General features: G+C 37.9%; 1 protein-coding gene across 1 annotated transcript; it reads right to left on the bottom strand.

The window, feature by feature from the left end:
* Window positions 1–1,843: 1,843 nt before the first annotated feature.
* zgc:113363 (uncharacterized protein LOC791449 homolog) lies at window positions 1,844–13,567 on the bottom strand. The gene is made up of 6 exons (XM_062427362.1): window positions 13,536–13,567; window positions 12,757–12,832; window positions 10,408–10,526; window positions 6,960–7,088; window positions 6,641–6,874; window positions 1,844–4,583 (listed from the first exon to the last, which is right to left on the bottom strand). Exons 3-6 carry the CDS (start codon window positions 10,523–10,525, stop codon window positions 4,315–4,317), a joined length of 750 nt encoding a protein of 249 aa, XP_062283346.1. The 5' UTR covers window position 10,526; window positions 12,757–12,832; window positions 13,536–13,567; the 3' UTR covers window positions 1,844–4,314.
* Window positions 13,568–14,861: the final 1,294 nt, after the last annotated feature.

The following is a 14,861-nucleotide window of genomic DNA, read 5'->3' as shown; positions in this document are numbered from 1 at the left end:
TAAAAGTTTGATTCAAACTGAATTTTAAAACAAAACAAACCTTCACATCTAAAAATAACTGATGGTTATTAATTAATAATAATAATTCTAATAAATCAATAAAAAACATGAAGAATATAATTCATTTACAAATCATTGTCCATGGCAATAAAAACCTTTAAAATATGCAAAAAATATTAATATAATATTATGAATTATCTCAAATTTTATTCAGTTACACATTTGTTCATTTCCTCTAAAGTTTATGATTCTAACAATTGTACAAAATGTTTATTAATGAAGGTGATTTGGTAAATGTATATGTGTATATGTAACTTATATATTCATTAGCAATAAATTAAATCTCTGTCCTCCTCAATAGTCGCACACGACCATTTTTTAATCTCTACAACACTCACAGCTGTTATTATGTTGTTGTCCACAGGGGGGCAGTGTCTGTCTGTCTGTCAATTTTTTAAAGGACGGGTTCATTTTTCTAGTGTTCACTTAAACCAGCAGTCAGGTGTCTATTTGAACAGTGAAAGAGGTTTTCCTCTCTGTAATCATTCCTCCTGTTCATACTGACTATTAAAACCTTCAAATGTGCTTTCAATGTAAAGTGATGGAGGACAAAATCCACAATGTGTCCACACAGTCATTTAAAAGTAGATGATCAGCTTCTATTGAGCTTCATCAGTCTGAGTTAGTCATATCAAGTGATATCTGACACATTTACAGTCTTTTTAGCATCAAATTCCCTCTTAGTGTTTCCCTGTTGAGCTGTGGTGGAAGTATAGTAACAAAAAGACTTTGGTACTAAAAACACTGTAACGTTGAAACATAGAAGATGAAGATTTGACTCATTTGGACGACTGAAGCTTCATATTAGCTTCAGATCAACTTTTAAATACATGTTTACACAGAAGGAGGACTGTGGATTTAGTCCTCCATCACTTCCATTGTAAACATTATGAAGGGATCTTCTAATGGTCAGTACGAACAGGAGGAATGATTACAGCAAGAAAAACACACTTAATGTTCATTTGGGCTCCTGATTGCTTGTTTTAAGACAGAAAAGAAGTAAGAACATTAAGTAATATTCAAGACTGTTGGACAGGAAATTTAAGCCATGAAAACTAATGTAAAAGTCCTCACTTTGGACTTAAACTGTCCAAAAAAGTTTTTTAAGGTGGTCTATCATAACACAGAATACAACTTTGCAAATTCAAAGTATTGTGTTTTAAAGTTTGAAGGCGGCTGCAGGATAAACAATGTTTTTTTATGTTTAAAAATAAATATAAAATCAATGGAATATACTAGAAAACAGAAGAGTAACAGCACCCATCTGCCGAATGAGCTGCACAGTTTAACATTTGAGTGACTTTCAGTAATAACATGAAGAGTGTAAGTTTGTGTAGTATGATGTCATGACCCCTCGGATGAATCCAGTGGCCTGATGGGGGGTCTCGAACCTCAGGGTTTGATCTGTTTGGATATCACAGTGTTTTGGGCGATGCTGTGAAGAAATCTGTGGAAAAATCAAACTGACTGTTTTTCAATCTGACACCCGATAGTGTGTGTGTTTGTGTGTGTGTGTGTGTGTGTGTGTGTGTGTGTGTGTATGTGTGTATGTGCGTGTGTGTTTGTGTGTGTTCTCTCTCAGGCTCTTTGATGTCGGGCGTCCAGGGGGTTGGAGGTCAGGTGGCGTTGTCATTTCAGTGATTTCCTGTTTCCTGTTTGGACGTCCTGGCTCGTCGCTTTGACAAACATGCACTTCCTGTACCAGCAGGACCCAGTTCCTGTCCCGCCCGGACCCAACCCCCTCCCCCCCTGACCTGTCAATCACAGACTCAGAAACATCATATCTCTGTTTCTCAGCGCAGGAGTCAGAAAATTAACTTTATTTCTGCTGCAGAAGAGGAGACATATGAAACACTTTCCTGTAGATGTAAAACATGCTTTAAGTGAATCAGAAACAAGCAGTGAACACAACATTTACACATCATCAGATTTTAAGTTGATATATAACTTATTTACACATTCAGCAGTTACTGATCAACATGATCATTCATTTAGAGTCGTGTTTCTGTCCACCTGCTGAATGTTAGTCCAATATTCACTCTTTTTTAGCTCTGTTTCTACTCTCTACCAACTCCAGAGGGAATTATCTGGCTCTTTTTGCTGCTGTATGCTCCACTATGTTCACCAGCTATGTCTACAGCATAGACTGTATAAAAAATAATGGACGTAGCCACTGTAACGTCGCCTATTGGTTTGTGGACTCCCATTTTGAAGCATTGATTTTGGCATTTTGATCATCGCCATCTTGGGTTTTTTGGAGCCAGAAGTGACCATATTTGGATGAGAGTGAGGAGCTCCTAAGGGTCCAAATACAGCTCCTCATGCACCACCATGGTAGCAACTTGTAAATCATAAATGGCAACGTTCTTAATCATATCCGGCTTTATCATCTATTTTACTCTACATGGGGCCATAGTTTACTAAATGAACATCATGCTGTGTTGAAGAAGAACTGAAACTAGTGATTGAGACCATAAACTCATTAGGAACCTGTTTCCTGAGGTAATAAATCAGATGAGAACTGGACTTCTATATAATCAGACTTCTTTTTGGAGCCAGTGGTGTCGCCCCCCGCTGGCCATTAGAGAGAATGCAGGTTTAAGACACTTCCGCATTGGCTTCACTCTTAAGATCTGAAACAACCTGCTTGGTCTACAGCTAACTGTGTCTGTTTGTGTGTTTGGTGCGGCTGAGCAGGTAGCCTTCAGTGGCTTTTTACAACTTTTTCTCTAAACAAACGACGCTATGAGAGCGCTGAGAGTGAACTAAGACAGTAAAGTTGCAGCCGGACAGCTAAACAATGAGCTGAAACTCACTATAAAGCTCTGAACATAACATACTGACAGTGAAGTTATTAAAATATATCTCCCTACCTCTCTCCTTCTTATCCCTTTCTCCCTCTCCTCTTTATTTCTCCTTTCTCCCTCTTCTCTCTCTCTCTCTCTCTCAACCCCAACCGGTCGACACAGATGGCCGCCCACCTAGATCCCAGTTCTGCTTGAGGTTTCTTCCCGTTAAAGGGGAGTTTTTCCTTGCCGCTGTCACCAAGTGCTACTCATGTGGGACTGTTGGGTCTCTTCAAATTAAATTAAAGAGTACAGTCTATGTAAAAAGTGCCTTGAGATGACTTTTGTAGTGATTTGACGCTATATAAATAAAGACTGATTGATTGATTGTCAGACAGACAGATGTTTATGTCCTGAGGCCGGGACGTTCTCAGTCTCTGTTTAATCACAATCATTTGAAATATTGTTTTAAAACATCAGCATTCAAAATGTTGTGATCCAGATCCACAACGATGCGGGAACCCCCTTCGAATGTTGTTTTAACGTCTAATCAGAGTTAGAATGAGATTCTGACTCAAAAACAACGTTCAAAATCGATCAAAATCAGCACAAGACAAGATGGCGGTGCGTTCAGATGCAGCAGCTTCACTCTTTCTATAGTGTCTTTTATGTGTCTCATTGTCTGTTGTTTTATGTTTATTGTCTGTTGCTGTTTTTTTATGTGTATCAGCCACAGGGGACACACAGTTTCGCTGTACTGCTGTGCAATGACAATAAAGGCATTGAATCGTAACTATGACTGGAAAACTCCAACTTTTCTGAAAGCTCCGATATAGCTGCAGTGACACTTCATAAAAACAGAAGTACATCAGCAGAGTCTGTCGTCATGGTGATTATACACAAATGTAATGGATGTGTTGTCAGCAGGTCCGGGTATCTTGATAACAAGTAGTATCGAAAGTACTTTAAGGATACTTGGATTGGCACTGGTGTGACTTTTTAAATGATACCCAGCCCTAGTCAGTAGCTGAACCCTCATTGGACCGACTGTCAGAAAACTCGTAAACGTAAACGTGAATCTTTCCCATCCATCACATGTCACTTGAATGCAGCAGAATGTAAGGAAGAGATGATGGCTGACAATAAGATGAGCATTAATGTCAGGCTCAACTCTTCTCTAAAGAGGCAGATATTGAAAAACCCCACTAATGCCACAGTTTAGAGTGTAATAATCCAGATCTGGACCAAAAACCTGATGTGAGCATGTAGAAAAAAACAAAGTTGACCACGTCTGCACTTCATTTTCTTTCCAAAAACATTTCAAAGACTAACAAATATTTTTTTGCACAGTACTTTATGCTAGCAGGTCTGTTTGCGTCCGCTCATCCTGAACGCATCAACTCCGTCTGGAATTTCCTGTTCTTGTTCTCTCTGATATCATCTTGTAGTCCATGTCTGATTGGCTGCTCTATGTGGGGAAGCAGATGGAGCAGCACTCCAAACAAACTTCCAGGAAGTCGGACGAGCTGCAGCAGTCCTCCACTATCCCACAATCCAACACGGCCTGGCACGCCTCCTCCGAACACGCCGCTTCCCCCGCTGCCTCCAAACAGCAGCAGGCTGCACCGTCGCAGCACAGTTCAGCATCTGATCCACACGCCAGACACGTCCCTACAGCTGAACACATGGAGAGTAGCTCACAGAACAGACACCCCAGGACACACTGAACGCAACAGTCTGTAGAGGAAAGCAGAAAATACAGCAGACAGTGAACACAACAGTCTGTAGAGGAAAGCAGAAAACACAGCAGACAGTGAACACAACAGTCTGTAGAGGAAAGCAGAAAACACAGCAGACAGTGAACACAACAGTCTGTAGAGGAAAGCAGAAAACACAGCAGACAGTGAACACAACAGAGACTATCAGAACTTATGGGAGACATTGAATGCAACACAGACAATCAGATCTGACAGGAGACATTGAACACAACAGAGACAATCAGAAATGACAAGAGACAGTGAACGCAACAGACTGGGAAGACAATCAGAACAGACAGGAGACATTGAACGCAACATAGACAATCAGATCTGACAGGAGACAGTGAATGCAGCTGACAAAAAATAAAGCGCTGAAAAAACACGATCACGCTGTCAGGCAGCTGTGTGTGTTTGGATGAAGGTGGGCGTTGTAAAAACCAGACCAACTGATGCTCGGAGTGGTTATCAGTCCGTGTGTGTGTGTGTGTGTGTGTGTGTGTGTGTGTGTGTGTGTGTGTGTGTGTGTGTGTGTGTGTGTGTGTGTGTGTGCGTGTGTGTGTGTGTGCAGCAGAGATAAGCAGACCACCATGTTGGAGGTGTTCTGATGATAAAGAGCAAGAGAGAGAGAGAGAGAGTCTCTTCAGTCTTCCAAAGTTAACATTTTATTTTCCACACCGACCGACAGACAGGAAGTAAGCGAGGTGTGGTGATTTTAACATCACCTGCTGCTCAGTGACTTTGATCCAGTTCCTCTCTGTGTGTGACTCTTCTTTTTTTAACCTCCATGCCAGGAATAATTACAGCCTCTCCAATCTTTTTGTTTTAAAGCGGATCTCACACTTTTCTCCTTCTGCTGCATTTTATGAGCTCAGAGTGAAATTTGATTTTTGTGTGAAAATGTTGTTGCTAATCTGATAGAAATAGAAACACGCTAACACCAACATATTGGCCTGTTTGGGGACCAATATAACAAAAATAAAACCATTGAAATTGGATGTGCTGCTTTTAGACCATATTTGTTCACATATTGGTTAATAGTCTCCATTAAAAGTCTGCTGAATTATCTGTAACATGGATGTAAAGACAACTACCAAGGTTTACTGTGATAACGAAAGGACTTAAAAAATGTGATAATTCGCAGGCTCAAATTCTGCAGCCTCTTTTTTCTCTGATTTTTAGTGGATTTCTGGACATTTATTAGCAATGGACATCAGAGATAATGACATTCAAAGTAAGTGTAAGGCACGTTGAATGATTTTAATATGAGTTTCATGTCTGTTTGTTCAGATTAACGTTTAATTAATGTTTTTATCATCAGAAATATGGATTTATTTCATCTAATTGCCTGAAAGTCACATGAATGGTTCCATCCTATATTATTTGCAAGCATAATCATCTGCTTTCATTGAATTGGGTGATTCAAATATTTGAAATGGTATCCTGACTAAACTTTGACATGTACCAGTTTTTGATAATCCATCGACATATTTTCCTCTGATCTTAAATTTAAATAAAATAATACTAATTTTCTAACTAAAAAATGAGGTATAATTTCATTTAAATGAGGCCTATTGACCATAATTTCGAAAAATAAGTGTAAAGTTGGAATGAAGTTGGCTAAAAGGTCTAACAGAATTGTGTATAAAGGGTGCTGAATTTTTTTTTTTTTAAGATTTATTTTGGGCTTTTTATTCCTTTATTCAGATGGTAGCTGGCAGAGAGGCTGACAGGAAACAGGGGAATGACCTGCAGCATAGTTCCCTGGCCGGATTCAAACCACAGATGCTGTGATTATGTGGCATGAAGTCTAACCACTCGACCACCAGTGCGCTCCAGAGGGTGGCGATTTATACTATATGCTTTATAAACCAGTCAAACCAGTCAAAATTTACCCGGGAGGACAAAAGTTGAACAGCTGACGGGAAGATAACAGGAAGGTTAAAGCCAAATGTTTCATGAGATGAAGAACTTCTGACCAGACTTCACAGTAAATCAGGACAAATTTAACATTTTCATAAATAAATGTGATTGGCTCACCGTCTCCTGCTACTTCATTTATCTTGACAGCGTCTGTCTTGAGGGCGTTTTGGCTCTTAGTGGAGGAGAGCCGCTTCTGATTGGTGCTATGATGATGAGGATGAGGACGAGGATGATGATGGCTGCAGCTGTGTCTGGAGGACTGAGCAGGAGGAGCAGGAGCAGGAGGAGGACAGCTGAAGGTGGAAGATGGAGGAGTACAAATGGGAGGAGGAGATGACGACCTGTCCGTATCTGAGAGACAGAGAGATGACATCAGCGATGACATCACACTGAGTCACATGTCACCCCAGGTGTTCCCAGGATGATGATCTGTCACCTTTCTGTTTTTGGAGGGGGTCAGGCAGGAGATGAGCGATGTCATCTGTGGAGGATCTGTTGGTTAATGAGTCGTTGCCGCTGTCACCGTCCTCCGGCCTATCAGAGAGCGGGGGCGGGACTTCCTCCACTGCAGGTAGATGATGTCAAACATTAGATAACGCTGAAGTTCAGGTGAGGTTACAAATCTTTATTAACTTATTAGTGACGATTAATTAGTCTCCAATTGATTTAAAACTTAAAGAATAGGTTGCTAGGAAACATTTAAAGTTGCTGTCCAATTAGAAGCAGCCAATGATGTAAACAGGAAGTGACTGTAGCATGACTTCTAAAGAAAATGGTAGTTTTAGGGTCTGAGCTGTAAAAAAAAAACTCAAACCAATCCTTTGTGAATGTTGGTGTTTGTTTTATTTCAACCTGCACACATGGAGAAAGATAATATAAGATATTTGACTTTATTGATCCTCAGCCAAGCACGAAGGACACAGATAAGAACTACGAGTATGAAATGCAAACGAGATAAGAAGGCATATAAACAGAATTCATTATGAAGGTTACATTACAATTTATTCACTAAATTCACTTTAAATTGTATATTGCACTATATTTTTAGGTTTATTTTTATTTTTATTTTATTTTATTTCTGCACTTCATCACACAGCCTCATCCTCAGACCTTGTTATTCTTATTTTAGTATTTAGTATTTTGTATAGTATTTAGTATTTTGTATTTAATGTTTTAGTTTATTGTTCTTTGATGTCTTTGTGTATTAAGCTGTTGGACCCTACATTTCCCCAAGGGGATCAATAAAGTTTACATCTATCTATCATTAATCAGGCTATATACATGAACTGTAGATAACATATTTTTAAAAGTGTAAAACATGCAGAAATAAACTATCTGTTATGTGTAACTGTAGTCTTATGCCTATATACTCACTGGCCCCAATTTTTGTTGACATTGTCAGAAAGGTGATAATTCTGCTTTATGTTAATTACTGAGGTCATAGTGGCTGATGGTGGTGTATTAGGTTGCATTACATTGAATGATGTTCCTAATATTTTTTCCACTCCATTAACATACAATAGTGGGGGCAAAATATTAGGAACACCAGTCAATATAATTCCCCTCAGTGCTTCCTCTCCCATCACAGATTTTACACTTCCTGATTTTAAGTTTACTGGCATCACCAGCCATGATGCGTCCTCCTCTGCACACAACTGCAAAGCGCTGTGCCCACGTTACACCACAGACTGGTTACACATCCTCAGAAACTTGTTGCACATGTAAAAGCAACTTTCTGTCATTTAGTGAAAGGTTATCGGTTTAGTGATTTGAGGTATGTTGTGTTTTTCCTGTGAAATGTGTGGCGTTAGGTCAGATATGTCGACCGTATTCCAGATATCCTCTTTCATGTAAACATAAACCTCATAGGCGACCAATCAGGAAATGCTCAGAGTCATTTGGATCGTCTTTAAGGCTCTGACTCTTTGACCTGTTTTGTCTTTTAGGCATCAAGACTTGTGTTTTTTCCTGCCTGTCAGTCTCTGCTCAGGGCACGAATACAGACGTCCTGAGACAGGAAGTTCCCTTTCGGCGTCCTGCGCTGGTTCAAGGGGAGGATGTGCGGCTGCTCTCAGGTCAGGATGAGTTTAACACCCGACGTGATGTCAACAGACACAGAAACATGTTTTATACTGAAGGATGATTTGATTTACACAGAATCTTTGTGTCTTGTCTCAGCTAATGTATAAACCAGTCCAGACATGGATGGATTCATCTCATACTGACCCCTAGTGTACATGTTGGTACTCAAGAGCTTAAAGTATTAGATGATTCATTGATTGATTGGCAGCTATTGTGTTATTTGATTAATGATTTAAGTCATTTTTCATCAATAATGCCCCAAATTTTAAGATTCACAATGTGTCTCCTTCAGGCGGGGAGTTCTGGTCCTCTGAAATGATGCGAACGCGGAAGTAACTTAAAACTGCATTCTATCAAAAGGCCACCAGGGGGCGACCGTTTTGGTGTCAAAAGGACTTCCGTCTCTATACAAGTCAATGGAGAATTCACCAACTTCTCACTTGATTTTTAACCTCAGTAAACGTTTTCAAAATGTGTTTATGGTCTCAATCGCTAGTTTAAAGCCTTCTTCAATGCAGTATGATGTTCATTTGTGAAATTTTGGCCTCCCTGATTTTATATTTGACGATAAAGCAGGGTATGCATTAGGGCGTGGCTACGTTGTGATTGACAAGTTGCTTGGTTCACAGGTTCAGGAGGGCACCTCTTGCTCCTCCTGATGCCCATATAAGTAGAATCCATGTTTTTTTTTTACCCAGCATGCACCTGAAATTTTCAATATGGCGCTGCTCAGATCCGATACTATTCGCTTCCAAGCAGCAGTCCACAAACCAATGGGTGACGTCACGGATGTTACGTCCATTTTATATACAGTCTATGGTCTCCTTGGATACATTTGTGAGAAGTTGGCAACCATTTAGACACTAGAGCTACACCTTTAAACTACATCACCTTTCTGAATGTAAGCCCATCTGAAATAAGTAACATTTACTTATTGTCCTATTTCTCAGTGTTTATAACCCATCTCAATAGAATAAGACTTCTTTTCTTCACCGTTTTTCTTTTTATATTGTTGTGTGGCTATAAATTCTCTGGCAGCAGCTTCACAAATGTGAATATTTGCTAGTTTTCCGACAGTAAACTCAACATCTTTGTGACAAAACAAGTCATCTGAATATTTTCTTTGGCTTCAGGGAATAACGATTGATATTTTATAGACTGTACAATCAATGAATCAATGACCAGTACCTCACTTTTCTGTGAGTTTGATAAAAAAAAAAACAAATGAGCTCAAACAGGCAATAAAGTCTTCAAACAGATCCCCTCTTCAAGACAGGGACCATATTATGTAGACGTGAATAATATGGAGTAAACCTGAGACTTTGGGGCTCTGACGTCATCTGAGTGTTTTAGTTCTTCAGAAGTGGAAAACAAAAACTTGTGGTGAGACTACTTCTTCTTTTTATCCTGAGAACTGTTGAGTATCAGAGTCTGACAAGGATCTGAAATTAGCTATATAAATACATATTTAAAGATGTATATAAAAAAAATACTATGCTTTGAATGATAATTTGTCTGATGTGATTTTTACATGAAAAATAGTTAAATAACCTCGTTAGAAATCCCTAAAACATCATCTCCTCCTCCATCATGTGAAAGTGCAGAATCTCTGAATATGTGAATATTGTCACATGTCTCGTATTTCACTGTAAAGTCTGTTCTCAGTGTTTGTGCTTTAAGTTTCTACATCACACAGTGAAGGAAGAACAAAAACTTTCTTGTCTTATTACCAGCCTGTCCGTCGTCTGTGAAGCACTAAGCTACATGAATGATGCTGTAAATAAATCAAATGATTGACTGACCTGTTTCGTGATGTGGAAGTATCCCATTGGCTGTCGGCTGGCTCGTGATGCACTCTGATGGCTTCGAGCTCGTATTAGTGTCGCCTTCAGAGCCGTCACACTGTGATGTCACATCCATCCTGTTTGTATTAATGTAAATATTAATTTATAAATAAACACAGTTAAAAAGTTTGTGGTGGACGTGCACATCCAGAAGATGAATAAAGCAGGTGCTGTACCAAACAACAAATGAAAAACAAGAGAAAAGTCCTCACACTGCAGTTCCCAATGCAGGCATTTATTTGGATATCACCAGTGTGACGTTTGGAGCACAATGCTCTGAGTTTCATGAGTGATGAGTCTGAAGAAGAGCATTGTGCTCGAAACGTCACGCTGGTGATGTCCAAATAAATGCCTGAATTGGGAGCTGCAGGTGTGGACTTTTTTATTGTTTTACAACTCAGCTAGAAATCACAGAATCCAGAGAACAGGAGTGTGTAGAAGTGTGTTAGTGACAGAGTCGACTTATGACTTGTTGCTGGATTTTTAATGTAGTTTGTAGCTGCTGGAGGTGGAGCTAGTTTGGAATAATTTATATACAGTTAGCTAGTTTAGTCCAGTGGTTCCCAACGTAGGGGTAGGGGACCTCCAAAGGGTCAGCAGATAAATGTGAGGGGTGGTGAGATGATTAATGGGAGAGGAAAGAAGAAAAAACACAGTTCTGATACACAAATGTGTTTTCAGTTTTGACTTTTTCTATAATCTTTGATTTTTGGTGAAATATTGGATCATTTGAACATTTATTGAAATGAAAGCATGTGAGAAGTTTAGAGGGAAAAATCAGTATTTGGTGGAGCTGTTAACAACTCATAGACATCTGAAATGTGAGCCGACTACACACTGCTTTTTGGTTTCATCTTTAACAATGTGTTGTATTTTAAAAGCTTGTTATATTATCCATTGTGTCAAATCTGCATCTGAAAAGTAACTAAAGCTGTCAAATAGATGTAGTGGAGTAGAAAGTAGCATCACATAGAAATACTCAAGTAAAGCTCAAGTACCTCAAAGCTGTACTTAAATACAGTTCTTGAATAAAAGTACTTAGTTTCTTTCAACCACTGCAGATAACGACACATCTAATTTAAAAAAAAAAGAAGGTGAATTATTAAGATACAGTGCTGCTTGAAAGCTGGAATTGACTCTACTTCTAAATGAATACAACCTGAAAGGTGATCAGACTTTCATGCAAGTCCTAAAACTTCTGTTAAAAGATGAGACAAAAACGTTCAACTTGTATGTTTATTTATTGAAGGATATGATCCAATGTTACATATTTGTGAGTGTGTGTGTGTGAACCACTGGGATTATTGATTCATTTGAAGGGTGTTTCAATCAAAAGGATTAACAATGTATTGTAAATCTGGGAGGTCCTGTTTTATTTAAAGAAGAGAAATCTGAAACTTTGCTATCAAAGTCTGATTGTGTAAAAATGGAAAATATCCAGTGTTACCCTCATAGATAGATAGATAGATAGATAGATAGATAGATAGATAGATAGATAGATAGGTAGATAGGTAGGTAGGTAAGTAGGTAGGAAGGAAGGTAGGTAGGTAGGTAGGTAGGTAGGAAGGTTGGTAGATAGATAGATAGATAGATAGATAGATAGATAGATAGATAGATAGATAGATAGATAGATAGATAGATAGATAGATAGATAGATAGATAGATAGATAGATAGATAGATAGATAGATAGGTAGGTAAGTAGGTAGGAAGGAAGGTAGGTAGGTAGGTAGGTAGGTAGGTAGGAAGGTTGGTAGGTAGATAGATAGATAGATAGATAGATAGATAGATAGATAGATAGATAGATAGATAGATAGATAGATAGATAGATAGATAGATAGATAGATAGATAGATAGATAGATAGGATTTTTCTCCAGCTACTTTAACTGTGCACAATCTTTACTATTTTAAAAGTATTGTTATATGTATTTTCCGTTTGGTTTAAAGATGCGTCCTAGATTTGAAAACATTGCTTTATGCTCATTTTATGTGAATCACTTGGCGTGTGTAGTTTCTTTTCTTGTAAAGCACTTTGAGCTGCTTTTCTTGTAAGAAGGGTGAAATCCAAATAAAGGTGTTATTATCATTATTATTATTATTATTATTATTATAGTTTGGGTCTGATTTGGAGTTGTACCAGCTCATTCTGCAGGAAAATGTCTGTAGAGTATCGGACCGTGACATGAGCCTCAACAGAAGTTGGGTCATGCAGCAAGATAACGACCCTAAACACGCAGGTCGCTCCATCAAAAGATGATTAGAGCAGAAGAAAGTTGATGTTTCGGAACAGCCGAGTCAAAATCCTGACCTTAATCCTACAGAGATAATACTGTGGAAGGGCGTGAGGGAAGGAAGTCCCCTAACATCCCTGATCTGAGACGGTGCTGTGAAGAGAAACGGGATAAAATTCCTCAAAACTGATTCTGCAGAGCTGATAAAGAGTTGCGAGAAACGTTTGCTGCGAAAATGAGTCAGACCAAGTACTGAAAGCAAGAGTTCACACAAATATGTAAGACTGGTTAACTCTCCTAAATAAATAAATGAATAAGTTTGATGTTTTTGTTTAATTGATTAATTGGACTCCCTTTATCAAATGAGTTTTAGGACGTTTTAGGCCAATCATGCAACAATAGAGACATTTAAAAGCAGCGCTGTATAAAGAGTTAATGCTGTCGTCTTCCAAACATTGTGTCACAGGGTAATAAAACATTAATTTACTTCCGATCAGTTTACGTAAGATCATCGAACCAGAAAGAAACAAAACATTGAAAAGATCCTGAAATTATACCCTGAAACATCAACACTGAGAAACAAAGTAAAAGAAACATGTTAAAAAAAAGAGTTCAGATGTCAAATATTAAAAATATAAAAATATCAGATTTCTATTTTAAGTTCAGTTCAATGTGTTTCTCTTTGTGAGACAGATGATTAAAAAACCTGTACATTCAAATTCAGTCAGTATCAAATAAATTTACAAAAAAATATATATAAATAGCCTATGACGTAGCTTTAATCAAACTGACTCACAGCTTCAGTTTTAAATGAGACAAAATAAAGTTTAAAAATATAAAAGAAAAGTTTCCCCACCTGAGAGGCAGACTCCTCTTATTCCTCTTCTTCTGTCGGCTGCTGGTTTTAAACTGATCTCGTTACGTTTCTGGGTAACAGTTTGTTGTCTCGTCAAGTCTGGAGCGCGCACATGCGTGTGACCGCCCCTTCCCACACTTCCTCTGAACACACACACACGCACACTCACACCAAGACATATCATGAGATATTATTATTATTATTATTATTATTAGTAGTAGTAGTAGTAGTAGTAGTAGTAGTAGTAGTAGTAGTACTGGTAGTAGTAGTAGTTTATTTTTAAATATCTTTTGTTACTGTACAGGTTTTTATACATATGTAACAGTATTTTCATGTTTGTAGGCTAATAATAATAATTATAGTAATAATAATGATATTAACAGTAATAAGGGCAGAAACAGGTAGAGCCAAGTTTAAAAAAGGAAAGAAAAGAAAACATGTAAACATCATAGTAACGTCTTTATCTAAAGCTCCATATGAGTTACTGTGAGGTCAGACAGATTAGTACCGATAACCAGAGCCGGTAACGCCACAGTGCTGCCACCTGCTGGATTGACAGAGAACTGCAGTTTCCAGTTATCAAACACTGGGGATCAATGCCATTAATGAGTGCGTCTGGGATTAAATACAAGTATTATTATATAACAGAGATCAGTTACACGTGGATTACAATAACTAGACTGTACTGTTAATTATTATTATTATTAATAATATTATTAGCTAGTGGTAGTAGTAGGGGAGAACGGGGTTGTTAATCACACTTTTTTACTTTCCTTTGAATTTCTCATAAACTGTAACCTAAATAGATTCCCTTTTAATGTGTAATCGAAACCTAAAGTGTCAGGTAGGAATACATTTAATAATAATAATAATAATAGTGGAAACTTTATAGTGCACTTTTCAAAATCCAAGTTACAAGGTGCTTCAGAAGGCAGCAAAACATACTCAAATCATAAAATAATTACGTTTTAAAAGAGAACAAATAAAAACTATTTGATGAGTGAAAATTATTTCAATGTAAGAAAAAAAGGCAAGACTAGGCAAACCATATTTAAAGGAGATAAAAGCAACTTGAAGGAAAATTAAAAAGTCAAATAAAACCAGGAAAGTCTTCATTTGATTTTTTTTTTATTGAGTTCAACTGTTTTAATCTCTTATGGTTCAACTCATAATAATTTAGAAGAATGAACATTTGTAGACACTTGAAACAGTTTCTAGTAGACGTGAGCACATTCAAATCTTCGGTGGAAAGTTTAAACATTTTCTGTATTGATAAAATAACATAATAATACATTTCTGTGGCATGTGTCGAACAGATCAAGACAT

This window comes from Scomber scombrus, chromosome 10 (genome assembly GCF_963691925.1).
Source record: "Scomber scombrus chromosome 10, fScoSco1.1, whole genome shotgun sequence".
NCBI classification, from domain to species: Eukaryota; Metazoa; Chordata; class Actinopteri; order Scombriformes; family Scombridae; genus Scomber; species Scomber scombrus.
Note: the sequence above shows the minus strand (reverse complement) of the source record. Positions and strands in the feature narration are given on the sequence as shown.

Bases quoted from the DNA above. Each gene is read 5' to 3' on its own strand.
- zgc:113363 (XM_062427362.1), bottom strand. From the start codon at position 10,525: ATGGATGTGACATCACAGTGTGACGGCTCTGAAGGCGACACTAATACG. The intron at 7,089-10,407 runs GTCAGTCAATCA...ATCTACCTGCAG, and splicing joins ACTTCCACATCACGAAACAG to TGGAGGAAGTCCCGCCCCCG. The intron at 6,875-6,959 runs GTGACAGATCAT...TCTGTCTCTCAG, and splicing joins CCCCCTCCAAAAACAGAAAG to ATACGGACAGGTCGTCATCT.